This window comes from Elaeis guineensis, chromosome 10 (genome assembly GCF_000442705.2).
Source record: "Elaeis guineensis isolate ETL-2024a chromosome 10, EG11, whole genome shotgun sequence".
NCBI lineage: Eukaryota > Viridiplantae > Streptophyta > Magnoliopsida > Arecales > Arecaceae > Elaeis > Elaeis guineensis.
Window position 1 is genome coordinate 16,927,164 of NC_026002.2, and position 25,880 is coordinate 16,953,043.

The window sequence follows — 25,880 nt, forward strand, 5'->3', positions numbered from 1 at the left end:
TGACTGAATGACTGCAGCGTTGAATAAATTATCATCCATAAGATTAAAAGAGAATGTTGATATTGATTTTTTTGTTCTTAAGAAAAGATAAAAAGAAGTTTGATATGAAGCCAGATTTGAGTGAATTCCTCCAGGGTCATCTAACCGACCTTGGTGGCAGGATCCAGTCCCATGCTTACAACATTAATCCAATGTATAAAGCCCCGTTTGCTTGTGAGAATAAACCAAAACGAATTTAATACAATTATACCAGTCCTTGGAAAACAATTTTATCTATGTTTTTGGCTTTTTGCTTCTGATAAACAACAATGGACTTAATAGCAAAGGTACCTCAGGGAAGGTGAGATCTGATTTCAATTCATTTGGTACACCTACCAAATATCTTATCAATTTGGTAAGCTGACATCCTCAATTTTATCTAAGTCAAACTAGGCGACCTGGATCAATATGGGAGTTGATTGGCGAAAAAGAACTCAGATACTCACACAATATAATAGGTAGAATGAGGAACACATTCCATCCCTTGTTTCATGTGACAATAAAAAAAAAAAAAAAAAAAATTCAAGAGAGGGCTACTTCTACTACTGTATTTTTCTCCTATCAAATTAAATATACCAACCACCCACAATATGGTAATGTATAGCATAAATAAATGCTACAGCACATGGCCACATACATACAGCACACCACCCTATCAAACAGTTGCTTTGGTTCACATGATTGTATTTGTTTGAGTCCAACCACCATAGATATCACAGCCATCAAGTGTGTCATTTTCTCTACTGTCTGAAGTTGCCTTGTTCTAAATCCCTTACCAACCTGGCATCTGCCCCAACAGCAAAATGACCGATTGCTAGATATTCAGAAGAAAAGGACGTGTCAACATAGCATCCTTGGACCACCTAAGTTGGGAAGTTGCAGGTGGTGAGATGGAAACTAGATATCTCATCACTATGTAAGCAGAAAAAATTAATCATAAGCTAGGGAAATTTAGAAACAATGATGTTGTCTTGGCTAGATTTGTGAGGTGACTTTCAATTTAACGTTCTGAAGTGACCAGTTATTCTAAGCTATTAATTTAGCTCCAAACCAAAGTTACCGAAGGCTATGTTAAATTGCATAACTTTCAGCTTCTTATGTAAGGATTAAAATGCACCCAAAAATAACCAAAGAGTAGGTCGAAAGCTTCATGCTGCAGAGAGCAATTACTAATGTAGAGTTTCAAATAGCTAGTCTTTAGCACCAAGCATCCGTCTTCCGAAACCCTGCTTCCACGGTAAGAATCTGACGATTTAGTAACTCCTAGAAACGCATATATGCTTAACTTTAGATCCTCAGCTACATAGCCACCATTACACAAACCAGCCAAGCCATATCTCATCTGATTCAGTTCATGAATCTTTCTTCTGCATCCAGTGCCATCAACCACTATACCACAAGTGAAAACAAGTTTTTCCTCATGCATCATCTGCCTCCATCCATGCCTTTCAAAAGTCTCTCCTAATCAAAACTTATGAACATACCACGTTAATCGGTTCCATGTTGCCACTTTCACGGACAAACAACCACTTCAACATTCTTAAGTCTATGGATTTCGATGCCTGGTATAGCTTAACTTTAAGATGAATATAATATTGCTACATTTTTTGTCATCATCATAATTTTTGTCACTGGCACCATCACAAGAGAATTTTCTTTGCCCTTTATAATTTTCTTTTTCTTTTCTTGTCTGAGGCTCTGCCTCCTACCAAAAACATTCTCTGGAAAATTAAACAGGATCTCTCACCTCATATAGTATTCTCATTAAAAGTGCATTCAATAATATTTGTTGGAATAATTTCCAGACATTCTCTACAACTACAGATTTATATATTCATCCCCCTCCTCCGATTTATCAATTGTCACATCAGTTCACAGACAATCGAACTGAAAGAACACATTTCAGATGATATCTATGATTTATTCAAACATCTAAGAGAACTGTATTCTATCTGAGTTCTTGAAATATGACTGTGCACATGCAAGCTGGCATTGGAATTTGAAGCAAACAACAGATATTTTTCCTGTTCCCATTCTACACGAAATTCACTTTGGCATAAAACACTATCATCACAAAAAGAAACAGACAAAACATTATCATTTTGACTTTAATTAATCATCAATGAAGCAGTGGACAGGTCTTCATTATGATCATCATAAGTACACCTGACATTCTTTAAGAGATATGTAAAATTCTGGCACATAGTGTAAGATCTGAATAATATAAAGATAACTGTAAGGATATAAATTTCGAAAATGTGAACTAAAACAAAAGGTATGCTCTCAATTCAGGGCCATGAGAAGATCCTCCTTTCCTATTTTACTATAATGGCATTGCACATTAGGGACACCTAGCAGAGAAGGTAATGATATTTATCAACTGACATAATTTAACATCTTCAAGAATGGATACGCTCTAGGTAGAAACCTCGAAACTGTGGAAGAAATCAAAAGCTATCCTGCAGTTTGTCAATATCTGAGGACTTCCTCCAGTCATCTTCTACAGAAATCTTTTTCCAGAATGAAATCGGTATAACATTGTGAGTTCGTAATTCATGTCCACAAACATCCCCTGATACCTTGACAAGCATGCCAAAAAATCACAGCCATGGGAGCAACAGACCTACCTTCCAAATATAGCATAGGCATGCTCGAACACACATGGTAAACCCATTGATAAGCCAGAAATGAGCTTAAACCCGACGTAATTTGTTCCGTTGCTACCAGATGAGCTTATATTTCCAGGAGCCAATCTAGGTTAACAGAGAGCCTAACTAGCTACTTAAAATGCAAGCAACCTACAACATCTCTTAATCAATTGGGCTTGATATCACTGCCAGTAGGCTCACGTCATTCATCTGATGATTAACCAGAGTAGTGAAAATAACTTAAAGATAATGTTCGTTGACAAATTACATTGGGTTACATCAACAGTAATCATAAATCTGACTAGAAAAAGGGGTGACCAAATGCACAAGGATCCAGCCATTGTATTGTTTGGGGAGAGTTTAACATATGCAGCCTTACCCCATGTGCGGAGAGACTATTTCATGTTTCGAACCCGTGACCTCCAAATCACAATAGAGCAACCCTACAATGTGCGCCAAATCTCACCCTCTAATCATGAACCAATCGAAGAAATGAAAATACTTCTGATAGAATCATGCACTATCAAGAAAAGAACTTGTATTTCACTTTCCTATCTTTAACTCTTCACTGTCTTTGCCCTATTAAAGTATGTTAAAATATTACATTGCAATCAGCAGTTTACAGATAAGGTAACAACAATGATATTAACAGATCAGATGCAATTCAAAGTGAAGATACAAATTCCCATTAAGAAACCTTGAAACCACTTGATCAAATTCACATGCTTCAAAACAGAGAGAGATTCAGCTCCCAATACAAAATTTGCATTCTTCCCTCATATCTATGATCTTTATAAATCTTGAGGAAACTTGGATGGTTGCTTCACTGTTGCATGAGCAGGGTACTCATCAACCAGTCTGCTGAATATGAAGCAGGCCTTCTCCTAGCCAAGTTGCCATAGCTAGAAATCCAGCATCAATTTCAAGGCGGCCTTCTCTTTGAGGTTGCTCCCTGGAAAGTTTTAAATCCCATGGGGCAGGAGTGTCTCAGTTTCTCAATAGAACGGGATGCACCACTATCCCGTCGTATCCTGATGGCGATCCCATTCATGCATCCCATGCAGATATCCTTGATCTCTCTTCCCTTCTTATTTCCTTTGTTTCTTTATTTCTTTCTTTCTTTCCTTCCTTCCTTTTCTTTCTTCTCTTTCTTTCTTTCCTTTCCATTTTATTTCTTGTTCTTATCCCTTCTTCTATTTCTTTTTTCCTTTTGCTTCTTCTTTCTCTTTCCTTTCTTTCTTCTTTAAAAGGTATACAACTTGCATAACATCTGAGAACACACTTACATTTCATTTTTTATACTGGAAGAACAATATCTTTCAAACTTCTTTTGCTTCACATTTTACAAGTCAGTTACAAATTTGATAGATCATGAATATTGAATTAATTCAGTTCGAAACCCGTAAGTCATGCCGGTGCCTAAGTATGATGAGTCACAGAACAATCCAGAATATGAAACCTTCGAATGGTTTCCGAATATGCTACAGAAGTCCAATTCTTTCTAGCTACCAGGAAAGCATCCATTCATAACAAACCAGCAATTTTTTAACAAAACTGTTCTGATTCTTCGGTTTCCAGGTTTTGAGGGTGAGTTGACGAGTGGTGGCTGGTGGAGTCCAGAAACAACACCTAGGATTGCAGCATTGACACATGCAGAAATGTTCTAAAATTCTTTTAAAAATCTACAAGTGGTGCCAGTCATTTCACAATGTCTATGTCACTAACCAAGCAGATTGAACCCATTCTTTATTTCACAGGAGTACAACCATATAGATCCAAAAAAACAAAAAGCTGATTACTTATTATGATATCACGAGATTCTATGCATTTAAAATTACAAAACAAAGATTGGACTAAAGACAGTAGCACAAGAAGTAGAGTTCACGCAAACCTTTTTTGGGCAGCACTTAGGTCAAAAAGCTCACTGAGTGGTTGCCCATTAAAATATCAGGAGTTTCACATGTTTTAATTGAAAATTATTTCCCATCAACTTCAGAATTAAGATCTCCAAATGAAGAAGTTAAGTTTCTTCAAAATTATCTCCGAAATGATGTCTGGCTAATTCATATCTGTACAGGCAAATTTTCTTCCCAATTGCAAAAAAGTAACATAAGTTGACCTTTACAACAGTGATGGAGGAAATGAGATTTTTCCTTCAAGTGAACCAACCTCCATTTAGTGAACTAAAATAGAATGGAAGAAGTGGTTGCAAATGACTTGGGACATATGGTAGGCAAGAAATGGTGCAGATATGAGTAAATTAACCTACGTGTCAATAATTGTAGACCTTGGGACTCCTTGCGGGCTTGCAACACTCATCCAGTTTGTCACCCACTTGTGTGCTTAGTGAGAAGAAGACTTGTGGCTTGCACGAGGAGATGGCTCTGCAACTCTCAGTGTCCCTCCAAGTTCTGTGGGCACCAGAGGAACAAGCGAGTGAAGTACATCAGTTATCAATGGCCTATAACTTGGTTCTGGCTGGATGCACAGCACAGCAACGGCAGCAACCTGCACAATGACATCATCGTTCTGGTTGGCAAAGACTGATGTTTGTACTTACATAGATAAACAAGACTAGGTCCAGATTATAAACCTGGTATAAGTGTTTCAAATCCATTGTATTCCTAATCACCGGGTCCACTATGTTGGGAAGCTTTGATCTGTCCGTGAGCTGAGGCATGGCCTACAGACATGAAAACCTATGTCAGAAAATTGTCACATTCCTATTTGACATCAAATACACCTAAGGGTCCAATTGAAAATTGGGGATAGGCAACATTAAACCCAATGAATACCCATGTGACAATAGATTGGCATTGAGATGGTGCCATTTTTTCAACTGGTTTCCTTCCCATCAGAAGCTCTAGCAGAACTACTCCAAATGCATAAACATCACTTTTCTCAGTAAGCTTGCCTGAAAATTCAGCAATACACAAAACCTGTGACTTTAATTCAAAGAAAACCAGCTGAACTGCATATAAATATATAACAATTTAAATGCGGATGGATCAGAGGAGAGAGAAAGCGAAACAGGATAAGAGGGATCCAGTATACCATCTAATAAGTACTCAGGAGCCACATAACCCAGAGTGCCTGAAAGCTTGACATTGCCTTTGTGATGGTTTCCACCAGTCACTGCAAGGCCAAAATCTGAAATCTGGACCCAAAGGCAATTCAAAAAAAGAGAGAGAAATTAGTTGTCTAACCAAGGAAGAGGAGAACATTGATTTGAAACTGATAAAAAGACATAAAGATATTCATAGACACCTTGGCATTAAACTCTGAATCTAGAAGTATATTGGATGATTTTAGATCTCTATGAATCACAGGCGGATTGCAGTGCTCGTGGAGATATTCCAATCCTCTGTGTTGCATCAAAGTTATAAGAACTAAAGAGGCAACCGTAAGAGCTAACTGTTAAGACTAAAAGCTAAAGACCATAACTGGACAAGGTAAAGTCGTTTAAAATGTAAACCTTGCTGTATCAAGTGCAATTTTCATGCGAATGTGCCAAGTTAAAGCTGACCCATGAGATGGCCCTACCAAAGTAGTAAAAAGAGAAAATAAGCCAAAATCAAGTTTTTTTTGCTTCATTTCACTGGAAGGAAAAGATAAGTACTAGCATACCATGCAATTGTGTTTCCAGAGATCCATTTTGCATCAAGTCATAAACAAGAAGCCTTGTTTCTCCATGAACACAGTAACCCAAAAGGGAAATTATATTTGGATGCCGGATTCTTCCAAGCAAATCCAGTTCATTCTGATCATAAGAAAAACAAAAAATTGAATGTGAAGACATCAGTCACAGTGAAGAACAGAAACAAGCATGACTTGGATCGACAGATCTCACCTCAAATTCTCTTTCACAATCCTGGCCACCACCATCCAATTTCTTCACTGCAGCAAGAATTCCCCCATCAAAGCAACCTTTATACACACACCCAAATCCTCCTTCTCCCAAGACATTACTCTCACTGAATTTATTAGTTGCCGATTCCAGGGATGAATACTCAATCATAGCCAACAATCCTTTCTTGCCAGTCATCTTCAACGAATTAAACTTGCTCAATATTGGACCGAGTGTAAGCCCTCTAGCACCATCTACAATGTTTAATTTTTGACATTTTAAGTTCGAATGGAACTTAAAAGAACAATTTGTACGATCATGTCCACAGATCCAAATGAAAGGCAGGAGGAGAATAAACCTGAACTTTGAATGTTCTTCGAATCAAGAGCATGGCGATTTCTTCGCCAAAAGAGAAGGGCACAGAATGTTGATATAATGATCGAAACCACCGCGACAGAAGCCAGAACGATTGCCACAATCAATTCTTTGTGGAAATGGTGGTGACGTACTATGATCTGCGTCACTGCATTCAGAAGACCACATGATACGTGGACCTTAGCATGCTCCAAGGAATAAGCAAAAAAATTATCATCCAAAGAAGTGCTGTTTCCTAGGTATGTGATTATTCTATTTTTCCTCTTTAAAAATCAAATCTTGGATCACACGAGAAAATATAGAGATCCGGAGGAAGAAAGATAAAAAAAAAATGCAAAACAAGTCATTAAAACAAAAGGAAAAGGAATCAGTTTAAGAAGATGATCAAAGGGGGAAAAACTTTTCCTTCCTGAAAAAGCTGCGATCTTTGAAATAGTATGATCTAAAAACACAGGATTGAGAGAGAGAGAGAAGCAGCTGCCTTTTTTCTCTTAAACTTGCTAACATTCTTTAGCGTTAAGAGAGAAGTTGGTTATGGAGCAGCCATGGCATCGGAAAGTTGCCATCTTCGCAACACTGTACAGGATTAAAATAAAAAGGAGCAGCCTTTCTTCCATAACCAGCCAAAATGCTACCTAAAGAGACATGTTCAAAATGATGCCAATATTTCAAGACATTAAAAAAAAATACACTGAAAACAAGCAAAGATTCACAAGATGCGGTAGTGTAGAAAGCTTAGAAATTTTTAATCCCCCCCAAAAAAAACAACAAAAAAACAGAGAGATCAGCGACCACTTGCTGGATTATTACCTATAGGAGATGGTGCCAGAGACGGAGGAGGTACGGGAATGGGTTGCATTGGAGGGGAGGGAAGGGGGAGAAGAAGGGAGAGAGCACGGGGGAGCCCCTGCCATGGGTGAGAGCTGGAAAGAGGGAGGAGAAGAAGACCAGAATGCAAGGGAGTAGAAGAGGTGATGGTGGCCTCCTCATGTCTCCTCCCCCACTGATAAAAAAGACAGCAAGAAGTTTTAGGAAATCTCCAGAGCCAGTTCGGGAGATAAAGAGACCAAAGTGCGGAGGGAATCCAAATGGTGAACCATGGCAACAGCCCAGTTTAAATCACTTTGGTTTTTTCTGTTTTGAATTCCTCTCTCTCTCTCTCTCTCTCTCTCACTCGGCCTTTTGAATTGGATCTTTTGAGGCTTCTTTTCTTTGTTTTCTATGGGGCTCCTCCTTTCTTTTTTTTAAATAAAGGTGGGACAGGGACTGTTGCACGGAAAGCAGGAGATCACTTTTTATCTCCAGGGGGCCAGATAAAGGTGCAATCATGTGGCGGTTACCAAAGGCACAGTAAGGTGGAGAGAGAAAGAGAGATAAAATCTAGAATTCAATTATTAGCCTAATAGTTCATTAAAAAAAAAATTTCTCAGATTTCTGTTTATTATATTTGCATCCCATGATTTCTAAAATCTAGACTTACAATCTATTAAATTATAATGAAATCCTTTCCTTCGTATGAAAAATCGAAATTATTTTTGAATGGAAAGGGGAATACAGTTCTTTTCTTAGATAGCTGATGCATCAGTTAACATTATTTTGATTATTTTTGAATTTTTTTATTATATTATTTAATATTATTGAAATATTATTTAAAATTAATAATTCGATTAGTGTTCTACTAAATTACAGATTAAAAATATTAGATAAAATTAAATCGGCAAGGGTGGGGAAAATGCTCGCTAATGCAGCATAGATATATTCTGATGGTTCTTTGAAAGTAAGGATCAGGAAGGGAGGAATGGACAAGCTCCGTGACAGTAACATTATTCTAATTTTTATTATAATTTCATGGTCTTATTGATTTAGATAGCGGTATGTTGGTATAGGTTTCGATCCTATTTATTGCGCTCGTTAATGGATTAAAAAAAAAATGCATGACAGCTGTCCAGGACAAATAATCATGCATATCTTGAGCCTTGACTGAAATCGCATCCACCACGGCACCACCTTTTTTTTTTTCCATATTTAAATTTTCCGTGCATTGTACCGAGAAAGAGGATATAACCTGACCTGAATTTATATTTGTATTTTTTTGCTACCGCTATGTTCTTTTTTTATGATGCCTATAGGATGCTTTTATCTATATATATATAAATATACCTGAATTTATATTTTTATTTTTTTGCTACCTCTGTGTTCTTTATTTATGATGCCTATCGGATGCCTTTATCTATATATATAAATATATATATTTGTGTGTGTCTAATCTCTATTAGAAATTTAGTCCATTTAAACCATCAGATTATGCTGATAACCCTGGTCTTAATACACCATATCTCTATGATATTCTGAAAAAAAGCTACCACAATTGAGGAATGGCAATATGGATGTGCACCTTCTTTCATTAAATATAGTTAATGCCGCATATCTCTATTTAAAAAATTTTCAAATCCTAGCACTCATGCTCTTAATTGCAAGCAAAAAATATATGCTAACATGCACCTATAAAAGCATGTGAAAATATTTGTTTTAAACGGTATCTTCTTTAATCCATAATTCTATCTCAACTATTACATCTTCGTTAAAAGTTTGATCTTTACCTTCTCATTGAACCTTCAGGCACCAAATTTGCTCTGCAAAATTTTTAATTTTATGTTACAGAAAAAAATATTTAGGATGAGAAGAACATGCGATACATTATCTTTCTATTTAACCATAATTTTGGCATTCAATTTCAACCAATAAGAAGGTTGTTAGGATTTGACGCCTCGAGATTCAGCCCATATTGAGCTCACAGCGAGGTTCGCGACGAAAAACGGAGTCCAACGAGACCAAGATCACCTGAATCGGAGCTCGAATGGAGGAGATACGAGCTATTGAAGTCGGCACAAGAATCGAGGCGGCGGAGGACCGCCGGCGACCGGCGGCGGGCGGCAGCGCTGGACGCGCGACCCAGGCCTGCTGGCCCCTTGCCTCGGTCCACCGTGGACCGGGTGGTCCACGGCGCGGCCTGTGGACCGCGTGGGCGTTTCCCACACGTTTCTCGCGGTCCACGGCACTATTCCGTGGACCGGAGCACGATCCAACGGCCCAGGTGGCTCCCGGTCTTGATCCGACGGTCCAGGGGTTTTTTGGCTTTGTCTAGGACTCCTAATCCCTCTCTAATCAAGTTTAAACCCAGGTTTAAGCCTTTAAAAAGGCAAACAGAGGGATGTGGGGGTTCGGTTTCTCGCCGCCGTACGAACCAGAGGAGAGAGAGAGGCTAGGGCGCTGAGAGAGAAGGAGCAAGAGGCTCCTGGACAGCGGTCGCCAGGCTCTTCAGGGGTTCAGGGGGGTCTCTAAGAGAGAGAGAGCTTTTGTGAGGGGAACTTCAGGTGAGAGAGAATTGGGTGTACAAGGGTTGAGGTTGAGGTCTCCTCTTGTAAAATTTTCTTTTCATAGTGAAGTTTGCATGCCCCGTGGAGGCGAGCCCTTTTGTGGCTGATCCACGTATTTTGATTGTTTTTCCCTTTTGTTTTGTTTCTTCTTTCTTCCTGCTGCATCGCGTGGTACTGAAAGGATCTTGGGAGGTGGTGTCCTGGCCAGACATCCACCCAACAAGTGGTATCAGAGCAAGGCAGTACAAGGACGCAGATTGCAGTGGTGGTGAGCAAGACTGAAGATGGAGAAAACAGGAACAATCAAGATGGAGATCAACAAGTTCGATGGTAAGAGCAATTTCTCCTTGTGGCAGGCAAGGGTGAAAGACGTGCTCATCCAACAGGGGTTGATCGATGTTCTCTTGTGCGATGAGAAGCCGACCACCATGGAGGTACGGGATTGGAAACGGCTACAGATGCAGGCGGTGAGTACCATCCGCATGTACCTGGCGGATGAGGTGGTGATCCATGTGTTGAGCGAGACTTCCCCGACGGTGCTGTGGTCGAAGCTCGAGGAGTTGTACATGGCGAAGTCTCTCACCAACACTCTTTTCCTCTGGAGGCAGTTTTACCAACTGCGGATGATCGAGGGACAGAGCGTGCAGGAGCATTTGAGCCACTTCCAGAAGATCCTCACCGATCTTTTCAGCGTTGGCGAGAACGTTGAGGAGAAGACCAGGACGCTGGTTTTGCTGGTGTCGCTTCCCCCTTCATACGAGTCCTTGGTGACTGCTCTTCTAGTGGAGAAGAGCACTATCAAGATGGACGAGGTCACCGCGGCGATACTCCAAAATGAGGTTCTCAGGAGAGAGAACCCAGCTTTGAGCTCAGGTGGCAGTAGCTCAGCTTTGGTGGCTTCTGGAGGAGCAGAAGGCGGTAGACGGAGCGACAGGAGATCGCAACGAGGGCGGTCTAAGTCCAGGAGGGACTTGAGCAAAACCAGGTGTTACCGGTGTGAGGAGTTGGGGCATCTAGCCAGAGATTGCCCTCAACTGAAAAATCGGACGGTGGCTGCTGTAGCGACGGCCGACAGCGATTCAGATAGAGATGTCCTGAAGATATCTGACGAGGTATCTACTTCTTCCCAGCAGTGGATATTAGATTCTGCATGCCCCTATCATGTGTGTTGCAGAGAGGAGCAGTTTGACTCCCTGGAGAACAGTGAGAGCATTGTATATCTGCCGGATGGATCGAGCTGTGCGATCAGAGACATTGGGACGGTCAGCTGGAGGACACATGACGGTGCAGTGAGGAGATTGGGGGAGGTCCGATACATACCCCGATTTCAGGCGAAATCTTATCTCACTTAGCAGACTGGATTCGAGAGGCTACAGGACGGTAGCTGGTGGAGGAATCCTGAGGGTGCTATGCGGCGATAGGATTGTGCTGGAGGGGAAGAAGGGGAGCAGAGGACGTTATTACCTGGCAGGGAGCCCAGTGCGAGGTGGAGCATCGGGAGTCAGGTGGAGCCCAGAGCGAGGTGGAGCTCCAGGAGGCGGATCGGGCACGAGACAGGAGACTCGAGAGGACGAGAGGCGACGTCGCAAGGTAAGATTCCTATTGCCGCAGGATGATGCCCCGAGCAGGACTCAGGTCAGGAGGAGCACAGCATACGACGGAGATGGGATCGAGCAGCCTGGCTCGACTCTCATGTTTGTCCATCCATGATCAGCAGGTGATTGCCCCAGGGCATGGGAGCGAGGAGATCCAGATGCTCTCGGAGTTTGGAGGAGGCCGAATATCGAGTCGAGGTGGAGATTGTTAGGATTTGATGCTTCGAGATTCAGCCCATATTGAGCCCACAGTGAGGTTTGTGGCGAAAAACGGAGTCCAACGAGACCAAGATCACCTGAATCGGAGCTCGGATGGAGGAGATACGAGCTTTTGAAGTCGGCACAAGAATCGAGGCGGCGGAGGACCGCCGGCGACCGGCGGCGGGCGGCAGCGGCGCGCGGGACGCTCGTCCCAGGCCCGCACGGGACGCGCGACCCAGGCCTGCTGGCCCCTTGCCTCGGTCCACCGTGGACCGGATGGTCCATGGCGCGGCCTGTGGACCGCGTGGGCGTTTCCCACACGTTTCTCGCGGTCCACGGCACTATTCCGTGGACCGGAGCGCGATCCAACGGCCCAGGTGGCTTCCGGTCTTGATCCGACGGTCCAGGGGGTTTTTTGGCTTTGTTTAGGACTCCTAATCCCTCTCTAATCAAGTTTAAACCCAGGTTTAAGCCTTTAAAAAGGCTTGAGACGAAACAGAGGGATGTGGGGGTTCGGTTTCTCGCCGCCGTACGAACCAGAGGAGAGAGAGAGGCTAGGGCGCTGAGAGAGAAGGAGCAGGAGGCTCCTGGACAGCGGCCGCCAGGCTCTTCAGGGGTTCAGGGGGTCTCCAAGAGAGAGAGAGCTTTTGTGAGGGGAACTTCAGGTGAGAGAGAATTGGGTGTACAAGGGTTGAGGGTGAGGTCTCCTCTTGTAAAATTTTCTTTTCATAGTGAAGTTTGCATGCCCCGTGGAGGCGAGTCCTTTTGTGGCTGATCCACGTATTTTGATTGTTTTTTCCTTTTGTTTTGTTTCTTCTTTCTTCCTGCTGCATCGCGTGGTACTGAAAGGATCTTGGGAGGTGGTGTCCTGGCCAGACATCCACCCAACAAAGATAAATTTAACCAATGAAAAAATTATTTATGACGAAAGATAGTACACTATACTTTGTCATTGCCAAATAGCATTTGTATCTTTGTTGTCATTGGATTGGAATACTAAAAGAAAAAAAAGGAATAATGCGAAATGTTTGTTACTATAGATTTATCTCTCAAAGTTTGTTCGCATATTTTTTTGCTCTTACAAAATGCTGGAAAAAAAAAAAAGAGAAAACACTCCTCTCTAGAAGCCATCTTAAAGGATGTATTGCACTAATTTTTCAAGGCAGCTTCTCCAACCCTCTTCTAAGTGACACAAAAAACTAAATCTACACAAGATAGCCTTCTAAGAACTTATTAATGCTAAATTTTAAATATTGAATACAAATAAAGCTATAATACAAAAGCAAGCATATTCTTTTTTTTCTAATTAGCTGGATATATTATAGAGATCCTGCATGGATGCATTCGTTAAAATTAGAATACAATAAATCCAAGAAGCTGGGTTCTATAATCTAATCAGCATCATTGTTGACCTTTCTATAAGCATGACACTTGTAAAAGCATGAAGGGCAAGCATATCTTTCCAATATTCTCCCTTCTAGATATTTGCTTGGAAGTTTCTATAACCCAACATGCTCACTACTCAGGTAACTTTGCAAAGTTTTTTGGACTATGTTTGCTTTGATTGATAATTTTCAAGACTTATGCATGTGCAGGGACCCTTAATGTCGCCCAACCCATTGCATGCGTGACACCATACATGGAAAGGCAGGTTAGATCATAGTGATGATACTAGTACATCAAATCATCAATGTTGGATCCATAGTTTGTGTAGAAATTCCTATCCCAAGAAGCCATATTTTTTGAGAAAAAGGAAGGCCAAGCCATGTCATCCATCCGTTATCCAGTGGTTTAAACTTGGAGAATTAAATTGCACCCATTGTTTTTTTTTTTTTTTTGGTAGACATTGCACCCATGGTTGACTACCGAAATTTGCCCTCATTCTTTGGCACGAAGGAAACGTTCCTTGCTCTATTAGAAAAAAGGAAAAAAAAAATGTTGGCTAGAAGACACAACACGAGCTACTGTCCTTCCCGGCAGCATCTGTGCCGTGACGTTGGTCACCAAAGCCGTTGGTTGACCTGGAAGGCGACGCTCTTGGCCATAACTCAAAAGGAGCGGCTGGGGTACGTGAGGAGTAGGGGGCGGAGCCTGGGACAATAACCACGGCCATCCAAATAAGAGGCGCGCGTGGAAGTTTCTAGGATGTGGACCCAACAGTGGTACCATTTAGCTCCAAAGCGTATCCGGTTCAAAACCACCTGCCAAGGTTCATCACCCAGTAGCGGCAAAAAAAATATTGGATTGGATACTAATAGCCTGAGTTGGAATCTCACCTTTATCTTGGTTTGGGCTGGATTTTTAATCATCTAATTTCCAGAAAGAATCTTCTAACATTATAATAAGAAGTTTTTACGAATCACTTCCAATATTCTGCCATATATAGATTTTTTTCTATTACTATTTACAGATGGATTCATATCGATTTTTTTACAGCAAAACACATATTCACCGCTTTGAGATCTATGCAAGCGGATGAATGACGGAGTCTGAAATGATTTTAGATCCATACGGTGGGTTATCCAATGGTGGATTTGTGTGAAAGATACAAACCCCATTAATCATAGGGCACCCCAAAAGTCAATTGGGATTATTACCAAAAATGTATGTTCGGGCCCCATCTTCATCAATTTTGGCCATTTTCCCTCTACTATCTTAGGAACTATGAGATGCTTGAAGGTAAATATAATAGAGGGAGATTGAAGATCTACTTCGATCGACGTGAAATTACGTTTAGTTTGGATTTTGTTTAGTTGGTCCCAACTTATCCCAATCTGACCAAATCCGCAACCTAGATGGGTGGTTGGATGGGAGTTGGTTGAAAAACATACAGATACTTAACCAATATTGGTTGAATTAGACCTAGGTCAAATTTGATCGCCATTAAAAAGGATGTAACAATGCTCATGGGACAATTATTTTACTGAACTCGAATCCAAATTATTGCTAAGTGATTGATTAACTTGTGGGCCACAAGTGCTCTGCGTACCGTGCATGCAATGATGGAATCCTACTCCTAGAAATATTTGACAGATAAACGCCAACTAAGTCTCATGGAATAATAATGTATTTCCTCGTGATACCAACAACTTGAGAGGAAACATACCATGTTGACTGTTTGCATTAGTTTAGTCAGGACCCAAACATTTTCCAAGAGACTTAGGCTGGACTCCATGGGGGAGCTATTTCAATTATGACAATAGAGGTATGTTAATGGATGGATGTGATGTTACTATGTCTTGTTTGACTTCACCATGCCAGACACACCATTCAGCAAACTGAGATAAGTGGGTGCCAGGCCCAAAGCAACTGTTTGCAAAATTTTTTTTCTGAGAAATTAGTCTGTTAAACTTGCTGAATCCTTTTTCCAGTATACAAGAATACAGCATCTCTCCACGCCAATTGGTTCATGGCCAAGCTTGATTTACCAAGCAACATTTCACATGATTATCCTCTCATACGTGGGTTAGACTTGCCGAGACTGGGGAAGCAAAAGGATAGAGTAAGGGGATACTGTGGTTTTTTTTCTAATTTTGCTGCTAAGACTTTAAGCGTCGTTAACAAAATTTGCAGCATTTTTGTTTGAGAGTATACTTGCCAGAATCAAGAATATAGAAAAAAATAAAATTTATTCGTAATTTATAATAATTAAAGATTTCACTTAAAATGCTTTGTCAAAAAATATCATTTAGATTTTTTAATCTCGTATAAGTATGTAAGATCTTTTGAGTACATAATTAATTTGAGACTAAATATATCCGTAGAAAAATTCGCATACTCCTTTTGTTTAAGATCTAGTATTCTAATTAGGTTAACAATCTAGATCCATCAAATCCTAAAATTTAATCGCAAACTTCACAATAGACTTATAATTTTATACTACAATGTCTTCTAATCCATATAGACCATAGATAAATTTATTTTGATATCATTTATAAAAACTCATGATTTTACAAAAAAAAATTAATAACAAAATATTATTAAATTTTTTTGAATTTATATAAGTACGAAAGAATTTTTCAAGGCACAACCTTTTTGGGATTAAAAGGGCATCCGCATGAGTCATCACATGCCATCCATCCGCACTAGCATGTTCAATATGTATCGACATATTAGATTTTGGTATCCCAGCCACCATATTGGTATTGCTTTGTATCTGAACGACCATGATACGGATGATACAATCCCATTCAGGTGATTTTTAAGTCCACATTTGATGTTTTTCTGATATAAAAATACATTTAAAAGTTTTCTTTAAATTAATATCTATTCCATAATGTGAACTTTCTGAAAAAACAAAAAATAAAGAATTCAGTCTTGATCCGAAGACAAGGACCCCCCACAAATGCAAGCACACAATAAGAGATCGTGGTGCACGCCAACCAATGGAAATGAAATTAATCGGTTTGAGATTTTCCTTTTGGTGAACTCAAAATCAATAGACTGGCTCTTTTGAAGGATCCGTGGATAGTTACGGTCCTATAAATTTGTTTGCTCACCAATGTTGTCTCTTCTCCTTTGGCACTTTGAAGCATGCATCATATAACTATCTAGCTTTTCTATCTACATATTGATCTACGCAGGATTGACTGCTACAGAAGACCTGAGGACTCGATCATCAAGAGAAATTTCAAGAATAAAGAGAAAACTAATGCTTACCAAAAAAAAGAGCAAAAACTAATGAATACTTAAAGAGTATGACCATTGACTAACATGGGAACTGCTGATTAAGTTTTTCTAAATTTATAACATATTGGAAGCATGAGCATTCTCTAAGTCAAACATAAAAAGATATGATGCAAAGAATACCAGCGAGAGCAGCTGAGCAGTTGTTATCAAGTAGGTTGGGTAAGTGTCTTGAGCCAGCTTAGGTATGTGCTGTGTGTTTGCGTTGGGCCAGCCACCACTTGAAGGTGGAGGTGGGTGTTGTGTGCTGGCCAAGGCTTCAAGGACCCGAATACCCAGTTTTCCCAACGGCAAAATCCACGAGATTCGGTGGTCTCTCTCGTTTCACGTTGACGTAAACGTTGTTTGGGCCAGTTCTATTTACAAGTTACCAAGGCCGGCCCATTTGCACATATATATTCTTTCGGTCTCATTGTTTGGGAAGTGATCCTTGTGATTGGAGGCAGAAATCCTTTTGATCTTTAATCTTGTCATAGTTTTTCTTTTTCCAGTGTTCACTATTTACATAACAATCTTGTCAAAGCAGAAATCATTTTGATCTTTAATCTTTGGTCAACACTGACCCAACTAATTTGGGGCCAAGGCTCACTTGAGTACTTGTTATATAACTTGATATACTTTTATGATTTAATTGGTTCTTTTTTCTTGCTTATCTTTCGTGAAAAGATTAAGACCTAACCAGGGTTGCAAGGAATCAATCAACAGTTTGTTTGCATTATTTCTTTGGATTAATTTGTATGCCACAAATTCTCTCTTTATTGAAGATTTGGCGAAATTAAGGAATCTAAAGCAATAACTGGCTCATGCGTTTTGGTAGGGGGCAAGAATATTTAGATCCTATCAGGTTTGCTGATGAAATGGTTTCAACTTATCAAGGTTTATGAGGTGAATAATATTAAAACATTTGAAAATAAATTAGAAGAATAAGCATCGTATATTTTAGCATATCTAGGAACTTTCCAGGTTAACAAGCTTCACCGAGAATCCTAACTTGCTCTTTTCTTCCCACTGGACTAAATGGTATTGTAAAGTGGTTAATTAAAAGCCAATTCATGAATCACTTGAGTTTTAATAAATTACACCAGTATTAGCGGTAACTCGTTCGATATAACTTGATGGAATCATCTTAAGATCCAAAGAGAACATGCACTTCAGCAGCATTTGTGTTGCCTGGGTTTGTAGTGTGAAGCATGTATGTTTCTTGTGCATTGTGATGCAATTTAGGCATCCAGAGAATTGTTATGAGAATAAAATCATTCCACTAATTGTCCAATTCTTTTCCTAAATCATGCAGCCCAAAGCACCGAGATACCTCGGGGGCATCTCAAGTCTGCCATGGAGCAGAAACTTTTAGTTATACTTCGATGTCATCGATGCATCATGACGGCTTTTAAGGTCCATGACAGGGGTGCTATGGTGATTTTGATGATCTCCAAGTCCTGCATGGTTCTCAGAGTCTGCCATGTAGCACATCAAACCCCATCCTGATCTCTAGCTGCTTCTATATGATGGACCTGAACTCTAAACACCAAGAGTAATATCTTGCAGGCAAAAAAACTGGCTCCAAAATTTTACATGTGCTGTTAACCAAATATAACATCTTGCTTAGCAAAATGCTTTCTATATATTCAGAGACAAACCCAAACACAACATACTACAAATAATGAAAACATTGATATAACATATTACAATATCATACTTGCAAAATTATCCTGCAAACATTCTTCTAAGTAGATAGGTTATATGAGTTTTCACTGTAAGTATTCCCTAGACATTGAACAGAATAATTTTTAGAACCAACTATAGTATTCAAACTCCTTATACTTTGCTTCAAAACTCCATTGTCGTTGCTTTACCAATTGCTCTCTGACTTGAAGTTTATACGACAACTCATATGCATATCATAAAGTAATAAGGATAAAGTTATGAAAGGTCAGCAACTAAGTTGTTTAGTTTTCAATTATTCTTTTGTTTATAGCTTCTTGAGTTTTTTGTAGCAGCTTTAAAAACAGAATCATTCATCACTTTCTATAGGTATGACTCTTAACTGAAGCTATTAATGTTTACCTTCTAATCATTTTGTTGAATTCAGTTGGGTTCAGGTCTAAATTCAGGTTTATGTTTAAAACCCCCAAGAGAAATTACCATTACACTCCCCCCTCAAAGGCCTTTTCTTCTGACCAAAACTCTAATTGAGGTTTTCAAGAATGGAACCGATTGCCATTGTAGCATTCATTGAAAACTTAATCCTGATGAAATAGTGGAACTTACAAAATCATACCTGGATGGTGAATCATGCCATAAGGTGTTCCGATCATTCTGCACCAAACTCCTCACACGGTCCTAATAGAGCCCCTGTTATACCAAAGTCTATCAACAGTCTCAGGTTCCTAGATTTGAGGGAGTTTTAAGTTTTTTAAAATATTTGTTTGTCTAACAATAACTTGCCAAATGCTGTACGTATTGAATAGCTAGTTTGATTGATTGTGGATGGCCCAATGATTTCCAGCCTACTTTATAGGTGGATGCTCATTACGTACGAGTTTAATTAGTTAGAATCTCAATAACAAACCTAAAAAATATGTCACCAAAACTAACTTTACAAAAATAAATACTGATTAGTTTGTGCCGATATACTAAACTTTCTATTGACTTCGCTTCACAATTTGTGGCAATCCACAGAAAGTAAGTCCAAATTAAGGTGCAGTAACCCGATTCCAGCCACAGTAACCCCAGAGAGCAGGAAGTAAACATTTCTGAGCACCAACTAAACGCTTTTGCTATTACAGGGTAAAACATAAGCACTTATTGGATAGAGTAGACAATTATATGCCATAATAATAAATAAGCAGGTAAGCACTTATTTGGTATGGTAAACAAATTTATAGAAGGTCTTTTTGCAAGCATCTATTCCCTTAAATTCCAGGCAGCTTGTCCATCAAAACAAGTCCACCTATACAAGCATAAGTACCCACAAGACACAGGGCCATGAATTCGCACCCGGGGCTCGCCCTGTTAAAGCAACATCAGATCTAGGTACATTACATAATACAAGTTCAAGCAAAGATACATATGCAAATTCACAAAATAACAAGTTCTAAAGTACAATTCCTCGACTCTGCTAGCATAGCTTGTTAAAGCAATATTACAAGTCCATAAATGCACAAATTGACCACCACAAACCTGTTCGATAACAGTTAAGTTCTATGATAAGTCCCAACAGATAATATTACAAGTGCCTATAATCTCACATTCACAAGGTCACAAATAAGCAGCGTCCTCCATTAGAATGCACCATAACTTTGACATCGATCTCCTTGTTATGTGCAGCCTTCTCCAGTTGACTCATCATGTTGTCTTCCCCCTAAGTATGAATTCTGTGGCGTATTATGCGTGGAAAATATGTGCTTTTAAACACTATTGCTTCTGCCATGCATGATAGAGACTATAAATTTCATCACATAACCTGGGCACATTTAAAAATTGTTGTCATGAAAATAATGATCAAAGATCATGCTGAAGGTGAAGTTTTGGCGAACTTGAGATCATACAAAACTGGGAGAATATGCACTACGAGAATTTATAAGTTTGCAAGCAGGGTAAGATGCACGATCTCACAACAATTTAATGAGATACAGACCATCCATGAAAAGTATTCATACTTCACACAAGCATTAGTATCAAACTGAGGAGGATGTCCCATGCAACAATAATTGATCATGACCTCATCAACAAAAGATGGAACTACTCCTGATGACATGGCACAAAGGAACATTACATTCTCTAGTCAATAAATAAAGTGTAGGTTACATAGAAATATGGTGACTTGTGAGATACACATTTAGACTCTCAAGTGTAAACTCTAGAGTATTATTATGAAGTAGAGGAATCAAAGTACTTGACCAAGAAACTAAAGAGAAACCCGTGTCAAGTATAGCTATATATTCATGCTGCATCCGCCCACTTTGAGATTCACCTTTCAAGTAATTATAATGCCAACAAGCGAGTTTCATTGAAATCATGCAATGATGGAAAAAGCCTTGTTAAATTTTGTCCAGACAAATGAAGTCATGCTTCTCGATGCAAATGAAAATCTGCATAGCATTATTCACTAATGGAGAGAAAAGGCCATCACATCTAAAGACGGATTTTCTAAACCATAATATTTCCAACCATAACATTTCCTATATAAAATTCACTACATTAATATCAATTAAGATATAGCAAGAACTCCAGATGCATGTGCACAAAATAAAGGCTTGTTATGCATTGTTGTTGTATGGATAGCCTGTTGACTGTTACAAGTGCTACAAAAAGACAAACATACTTTTTTTTTTTTTTTACATCAAAAAAAAGAAAAAATTGATGATCATTTTTCTAACCTACCAGACTGCGCTTGACATAATTATCTCCTAGGGGCTTGGAATATCCCAATATCTTATTCTTGATCCTAACAAATCTTCACAAAATCATCCAGGAAAACAGACTCCATGCAACTAATTTTCTGAACAAATGCACTCAGCAAAGGGAGCCAAAAAGTTACTAGGCAAAGTCAGAAATCAGATTGCTTTAGTTAAACCTGCAGTGGACCAGAGGATTTCATCTATGAACTACGGGATGCTGCCAGCCACCGGAAATGTTTAATATTCCCCAAAACACAGACATTGTATTGCAAAACCAAGGTAGTATATAAAGCCATAGCTTATTCCGACGGAACTACATCAAGGTGAAAAATATATAACAGCTTTTGATTATATCTTCTGCTCACAATCATGCACCATAGCAACCATAAAAATCTGACATAAAAGTACTCAAGACAATCACAACGTATTTTAAAACTAAACACATGGTAATAATAATAACTTCAATACAAGTTTTCTACAATGGCCACAAGAAGTAAATTTGTTGGTACGATGAAATAAAGTTGCAGAGAGAAAAAGAACTACAGTAACAAACTAAAGAGTGAAATATGCTGATTTTTTTAAGAAAAAGCAATATGCTGGAAATTTTGAAAAGGTGTTTGAATGACCATACCTTGTGTATTTAAATTTTTGGATAGCAGCAGCAGCTTTCATCAAGAGGGGAAGAAGGAAGCTTTTGTAGTCAAACGCCAATTTAGTGACCCCAATTATAAGCAATAAAAGAATGACAATGGAGAATGGGGAAGCGAGGTCACTGCTACTGTTTGTGGTTGTTTCATTGGTTATTTCTTCCTTGTTTATATTGGTATGGAAATTATGGTCCGGGTTGGATTTGTCATACAAGATATACTTTGATTTGTCCATGGTGTAGCCTTCTACATATGGAATGTCCTGAATCTTAGGCCACTCAGACTCAGGTGCATCTTTGATGCACCTCTGGAGGAGCCGACCGCTGCATATAAATTCAAACTTCCTGGCTGCAACGAAATCTTGTCGGTCACTGCTGGCAAACATGCTCTTAAAACCTTCATATGTAAGTGAGTGCAGTTGCTCTTGGCCTTCCATGTTGTTCCGCAACCAGTTGGGAAGGGATCTCATCTTCTGATCCTGCAACTTCAGGTACCGAAGCTCACCAATCTTCTCCATGCGTCTCAGGTGAAAACAGTCGACAATTGTCAATCGTCCAGTGCTAGAAGATTATGAATCCTCCCCAATCCACTGCGAGCAATCATTAGAGTCCTGACAGAAGGGAGGTTACCAATTTCTGTGACATTGTAGGCATCTTCAATGGTTAAGCGAGTCACATTGCGCAGGAGGTGCTTGGGGAGGGACATCAATTTGCCGCACCTCTCAATCACTAACTCCTCGAGCCGAGGCAGCAGAGCTTGATCCTCCTCCTCCCCCTTCCACCACCATTCCTGCCAACTATTCATCTTTTTCAGTGTAAGGTATTTTAACTCTGGAAAGGCGCGGAAACGATGCTGTGCTTGCCCTGCTGCTGCTGCTGCTGCATCACCCAGAAGAAATTCATTTCCAATTCTTTTAACGGCATTGGCGCCTGAAATATGTAGAGTTTCCAGATGAGGCAGCAATCCCAGTGGTGGAAGCGTCTGGCAGAAAAAGCAATCGCTCAGCTCTAGATGCTTCAGGTCTGAAAGATGCGAACCGATGCCGCCACCCATCATCCAGCCAGGGTACTCGAGTCCGAAGTATCTGCCTATTTGAAGACGTTGTAGGCGAGTTGGCGGGCGGAGCTTGGTAAAGACCTCCTTAATTTTCCTCTTCTCTTCATCTGTAATGATTTCTTGTGCCGGATTGCAAATTAATCGGAGGTCGTCTAGACGAGATTTGCTCGATAGTTCTGCTCTTTCTGCTTCATCTATGCTTGAAATGCTCTCTAAGTTCTGTACAGCGAGAAATTTGAGTTGGGTGAGGACTTTAGTTCTTCCAAATTGCACCAACTAGCTGGACTTCGCTGCCGGCCATTCTGCCTTTCACCACCCTCTGCTCCACTTATGTCAGCATTGTTTGTGCTGCTATTGACTCTGAATCCAACAAGTCTGTTGAGATGTTGAAGCTTCCCGATTCCTTTAGGCATGCCTTCCAGCTGTGTTCCATCAACATCCAGAACCCGCAGGTTGCGTAGCTCTAAAATAGCATCCGAAAGGATCCGAAGCATTGTGACTCTGCCAGGCCTAAGAATTGAAGACTCCTGAGCGTCCCTATAGTGTTCGGGAGCTCGCTATCTGAGAACGGGATAGATTCAGATACCGCAGGTGTATGAGATTCTGTACAGCGTCTGGAAGCTTGGAATTTGGTGCTTCGCTGAGATCCAGGACGCGTAGGCAAGTGAACTTTTCGAAGAAATTCTCTGGACTTCTTGAAGCGGTGGCGTGTCGAGGAAGATGATGGTCCTCAGGCATGTCGGTTCTTTCATCACTTCGGGAATGGATACTCCTTCCGCATCCTTGATGAGCACGCGGCGTCTCTTGGGCGAGATTGAAGTGACGTCTGCCGTCTGGTTCTCCCTTAATCCCCGCACGTCTCCGGAGTAGCACTCGTCCTGTGCCAAGTACAGAGCGAGCGAACGGACGACAGGGTGCATTTTGAATCCGCCTTGGTCATAACGACCGGGATCTGGTTGCAGAAGGCACCGCCGTTCCAGTTGCTTCCAGTACTCCCCGCCGTGTCTTCCACCGATGAATCCTTGCTCGCCTTTATAAATCCCTCCGCGATCCAGAGAGGGACAAGCATGTCTTTTCGAAGTATACAATCCTTGGGGAACATTGCACAGTAGACGAAACATAGCCTTAGCTGGGAAGATAGGTCCTCGTAACTCGGATACAGTACTTCTGTCATTAGTTGCTTACCGATTCCCTCTATATCCCCCTGTTGCTCAAACGACCAGGTGCTGTCGCCGGCAACCTTCTCCCATTCGGCTTGTATCAAGTCCCGGCCTCTCAGCACTGTTCCGATGGTCTTCAGTGCAAGTGGAAGGCCATCGCATTTGTCCACGATCCTCATTCCAATATGCTTCAAGTTTTGCTTCAGTCTCTCATCCCCGCCCCCCGAAACACCATCTTGCAAAGCAGGGACCAGCTATCTTCGGAAGACAGTTTCTGTACCGCGTGGCAGCGTTCGGCGTCCATGCCCTTTGAAATGGCTGTGTTCCTGGTGGTAATCAATATACGGCTGCCGGGGCCGGCATCCGGTAGGAGTGGCTTCAGCACTTCATCCCATACTTCTATGCTCCAAACATCGTCCAACACCAGAAAAAATTTCTTCCCAGTAACAAGCTGGCGGAGTTTATTCGGCAATTCGTCGTCCGAGCACTGGCTCTCATCTTGACCACCTTTGAAAGCCATGATGATCTTCTTCAGCACAGTCGTTTGCTCATAGGCTTTAGATATGCACACCCACGCCGGCCGAATCTGGTTAAAGCTACTTTGGATCATCTCGTGGTTGAAGATTTTCCAAGCGAGAGTTGTTTTACCGATCCCGCCCATCCCGGTAATCGCATAAACGAGCACCTTCTTTTCATGGCTTGTTTTCAGCAACCGATCTACCAGCATCCGCGTATCACCATCGATCGCTGTTCCCACAACCTCAGATTCGACCTGTTGGAAAATTTGAATTTTTAAAAGATTTAGATTTTTAAACGAAATCTTATCAAATGCTTATTTTTTTCTTTTAGTGCCGCCTTCGAAAGATAAAAATAAGTTCTCTTGTTTTATAGACGTTGGGGTAGATCTTGGGCACTTAACTGACTACTTTTTTTTTTTTTTTTTTTTTTTTTTTTTTTTGAAGAGCTTGTTATAAGGTCGACCTCATTGGAAGGCCAATCTCATTGAAAGTTCAAGGTCATCATCGAGATCCATGACCTATCTCTCCAAATATTATTTGCTTAATCTGACTGATTGTTAGTAAGTGGAATACTCCGCCTAACGTTCATCGCGGCGTGAGGTACCTTCGATGACCCTCAGGTCCAGTGCTTCACGATGGTAGTTACAGTGGACCAGCAACAATTTATCGCCTTGGTGCAGCAAGTTAAAGTCGATCATTACATCTTGACTACCGACATAACCATTTACTGCCTTGGTGCAGCAAGTTAAAGCCGATCATTACATCTTGACTCTCGACATGCTCCACATATCGATTTTGATTCTTCTGGAGAAGGTTCTAGCCCAGGATATTCCCAATATCCCAAAGAATCTCAGCAAGCAGTTCGAACAACTCTTCGTGGCGCACTTTGGCACCAACCGGAGGATGCTATGGATGTTCGACAGCATTTTCTTCATCAGGCAGCAAGATGGAGAATCTCTTCGAAACTTTGTGGTGAGGCTACAGCCATCGCGGCCATCAAGCGAGGACTGCGAAGCTCCAAATTTACTTATTCTCTAGATAAAATACTTCCTCAGTCTTTTGTCGAACTCCTCGAGCATGCACAAAAGTACATTCGCATCGAGAAAGGTGCAACTGATCAACATCAGTCCGAGAAAAAAAGTCAGAAGAAGAAGATGAAGAAGGAAGGAACCTCCACGGGGCTCAGTCGAACCCATGCTGAGGAGACCCCACCTTTTCGAACAAGTCCAAAGGCTAAAAACTTCGGTAGCAGGCATGATTCTTATACCCCTCTAACCACTCCTTGTGCGCAGATTCTTATGGAGATAGAGGGAGAGAACTACCTTCGA

General features: G+C 40.6%; 1 protein-coding gene, 1 long non-coding RNA gene and 1 pseudogene across 2 annotated transcripts; all 3 read right to left on the reverse strand.

The window, feature by feature from the left end:
* Positions 1 to 4,691: 4,691 nt before the first annotated feature.
* LOC140852122 (probable receptor-like protein kinase At1g80640) lies at positions 4,692 to 8,077 on the reverse strand (annotated as a pseudogene).
* Positions 8,078 to 19,649: 11,572 nt separating this feature from the next.
* On the reverse strand, positions 19,650 to 22,361 carry LOC140850961 (uncharacterized). Its single transcript, XR_012134817.1, has 2 exons — positions 21,803 to 22,361; positions 19,650 to 20,234 (listed from the first exon to the last, which is right to left on the reverse strand). It is a non-coding gene; the product is annotated as an uncharacterized lncRNA (long non-coding RNA).
* Positions 22,362 to 24,236: 1,875 nt separating this feature from the next.
* Positions 24,237 to 24,761, reverse strand: LOC140852176 (probable disease resistance protein At1g59620). The gene has a single exon (XM_073245140.1). It carries the CDS (start codon positions 24,759 to 24,761, stop codon positions 24,237 to 24,239), a length of 525 nt encoding a protein of 174 aa, XP_073101241.1.
* Between the last annotated feature and the right edge of the window lie 1,119 nt (positions 24,762 to 25,880).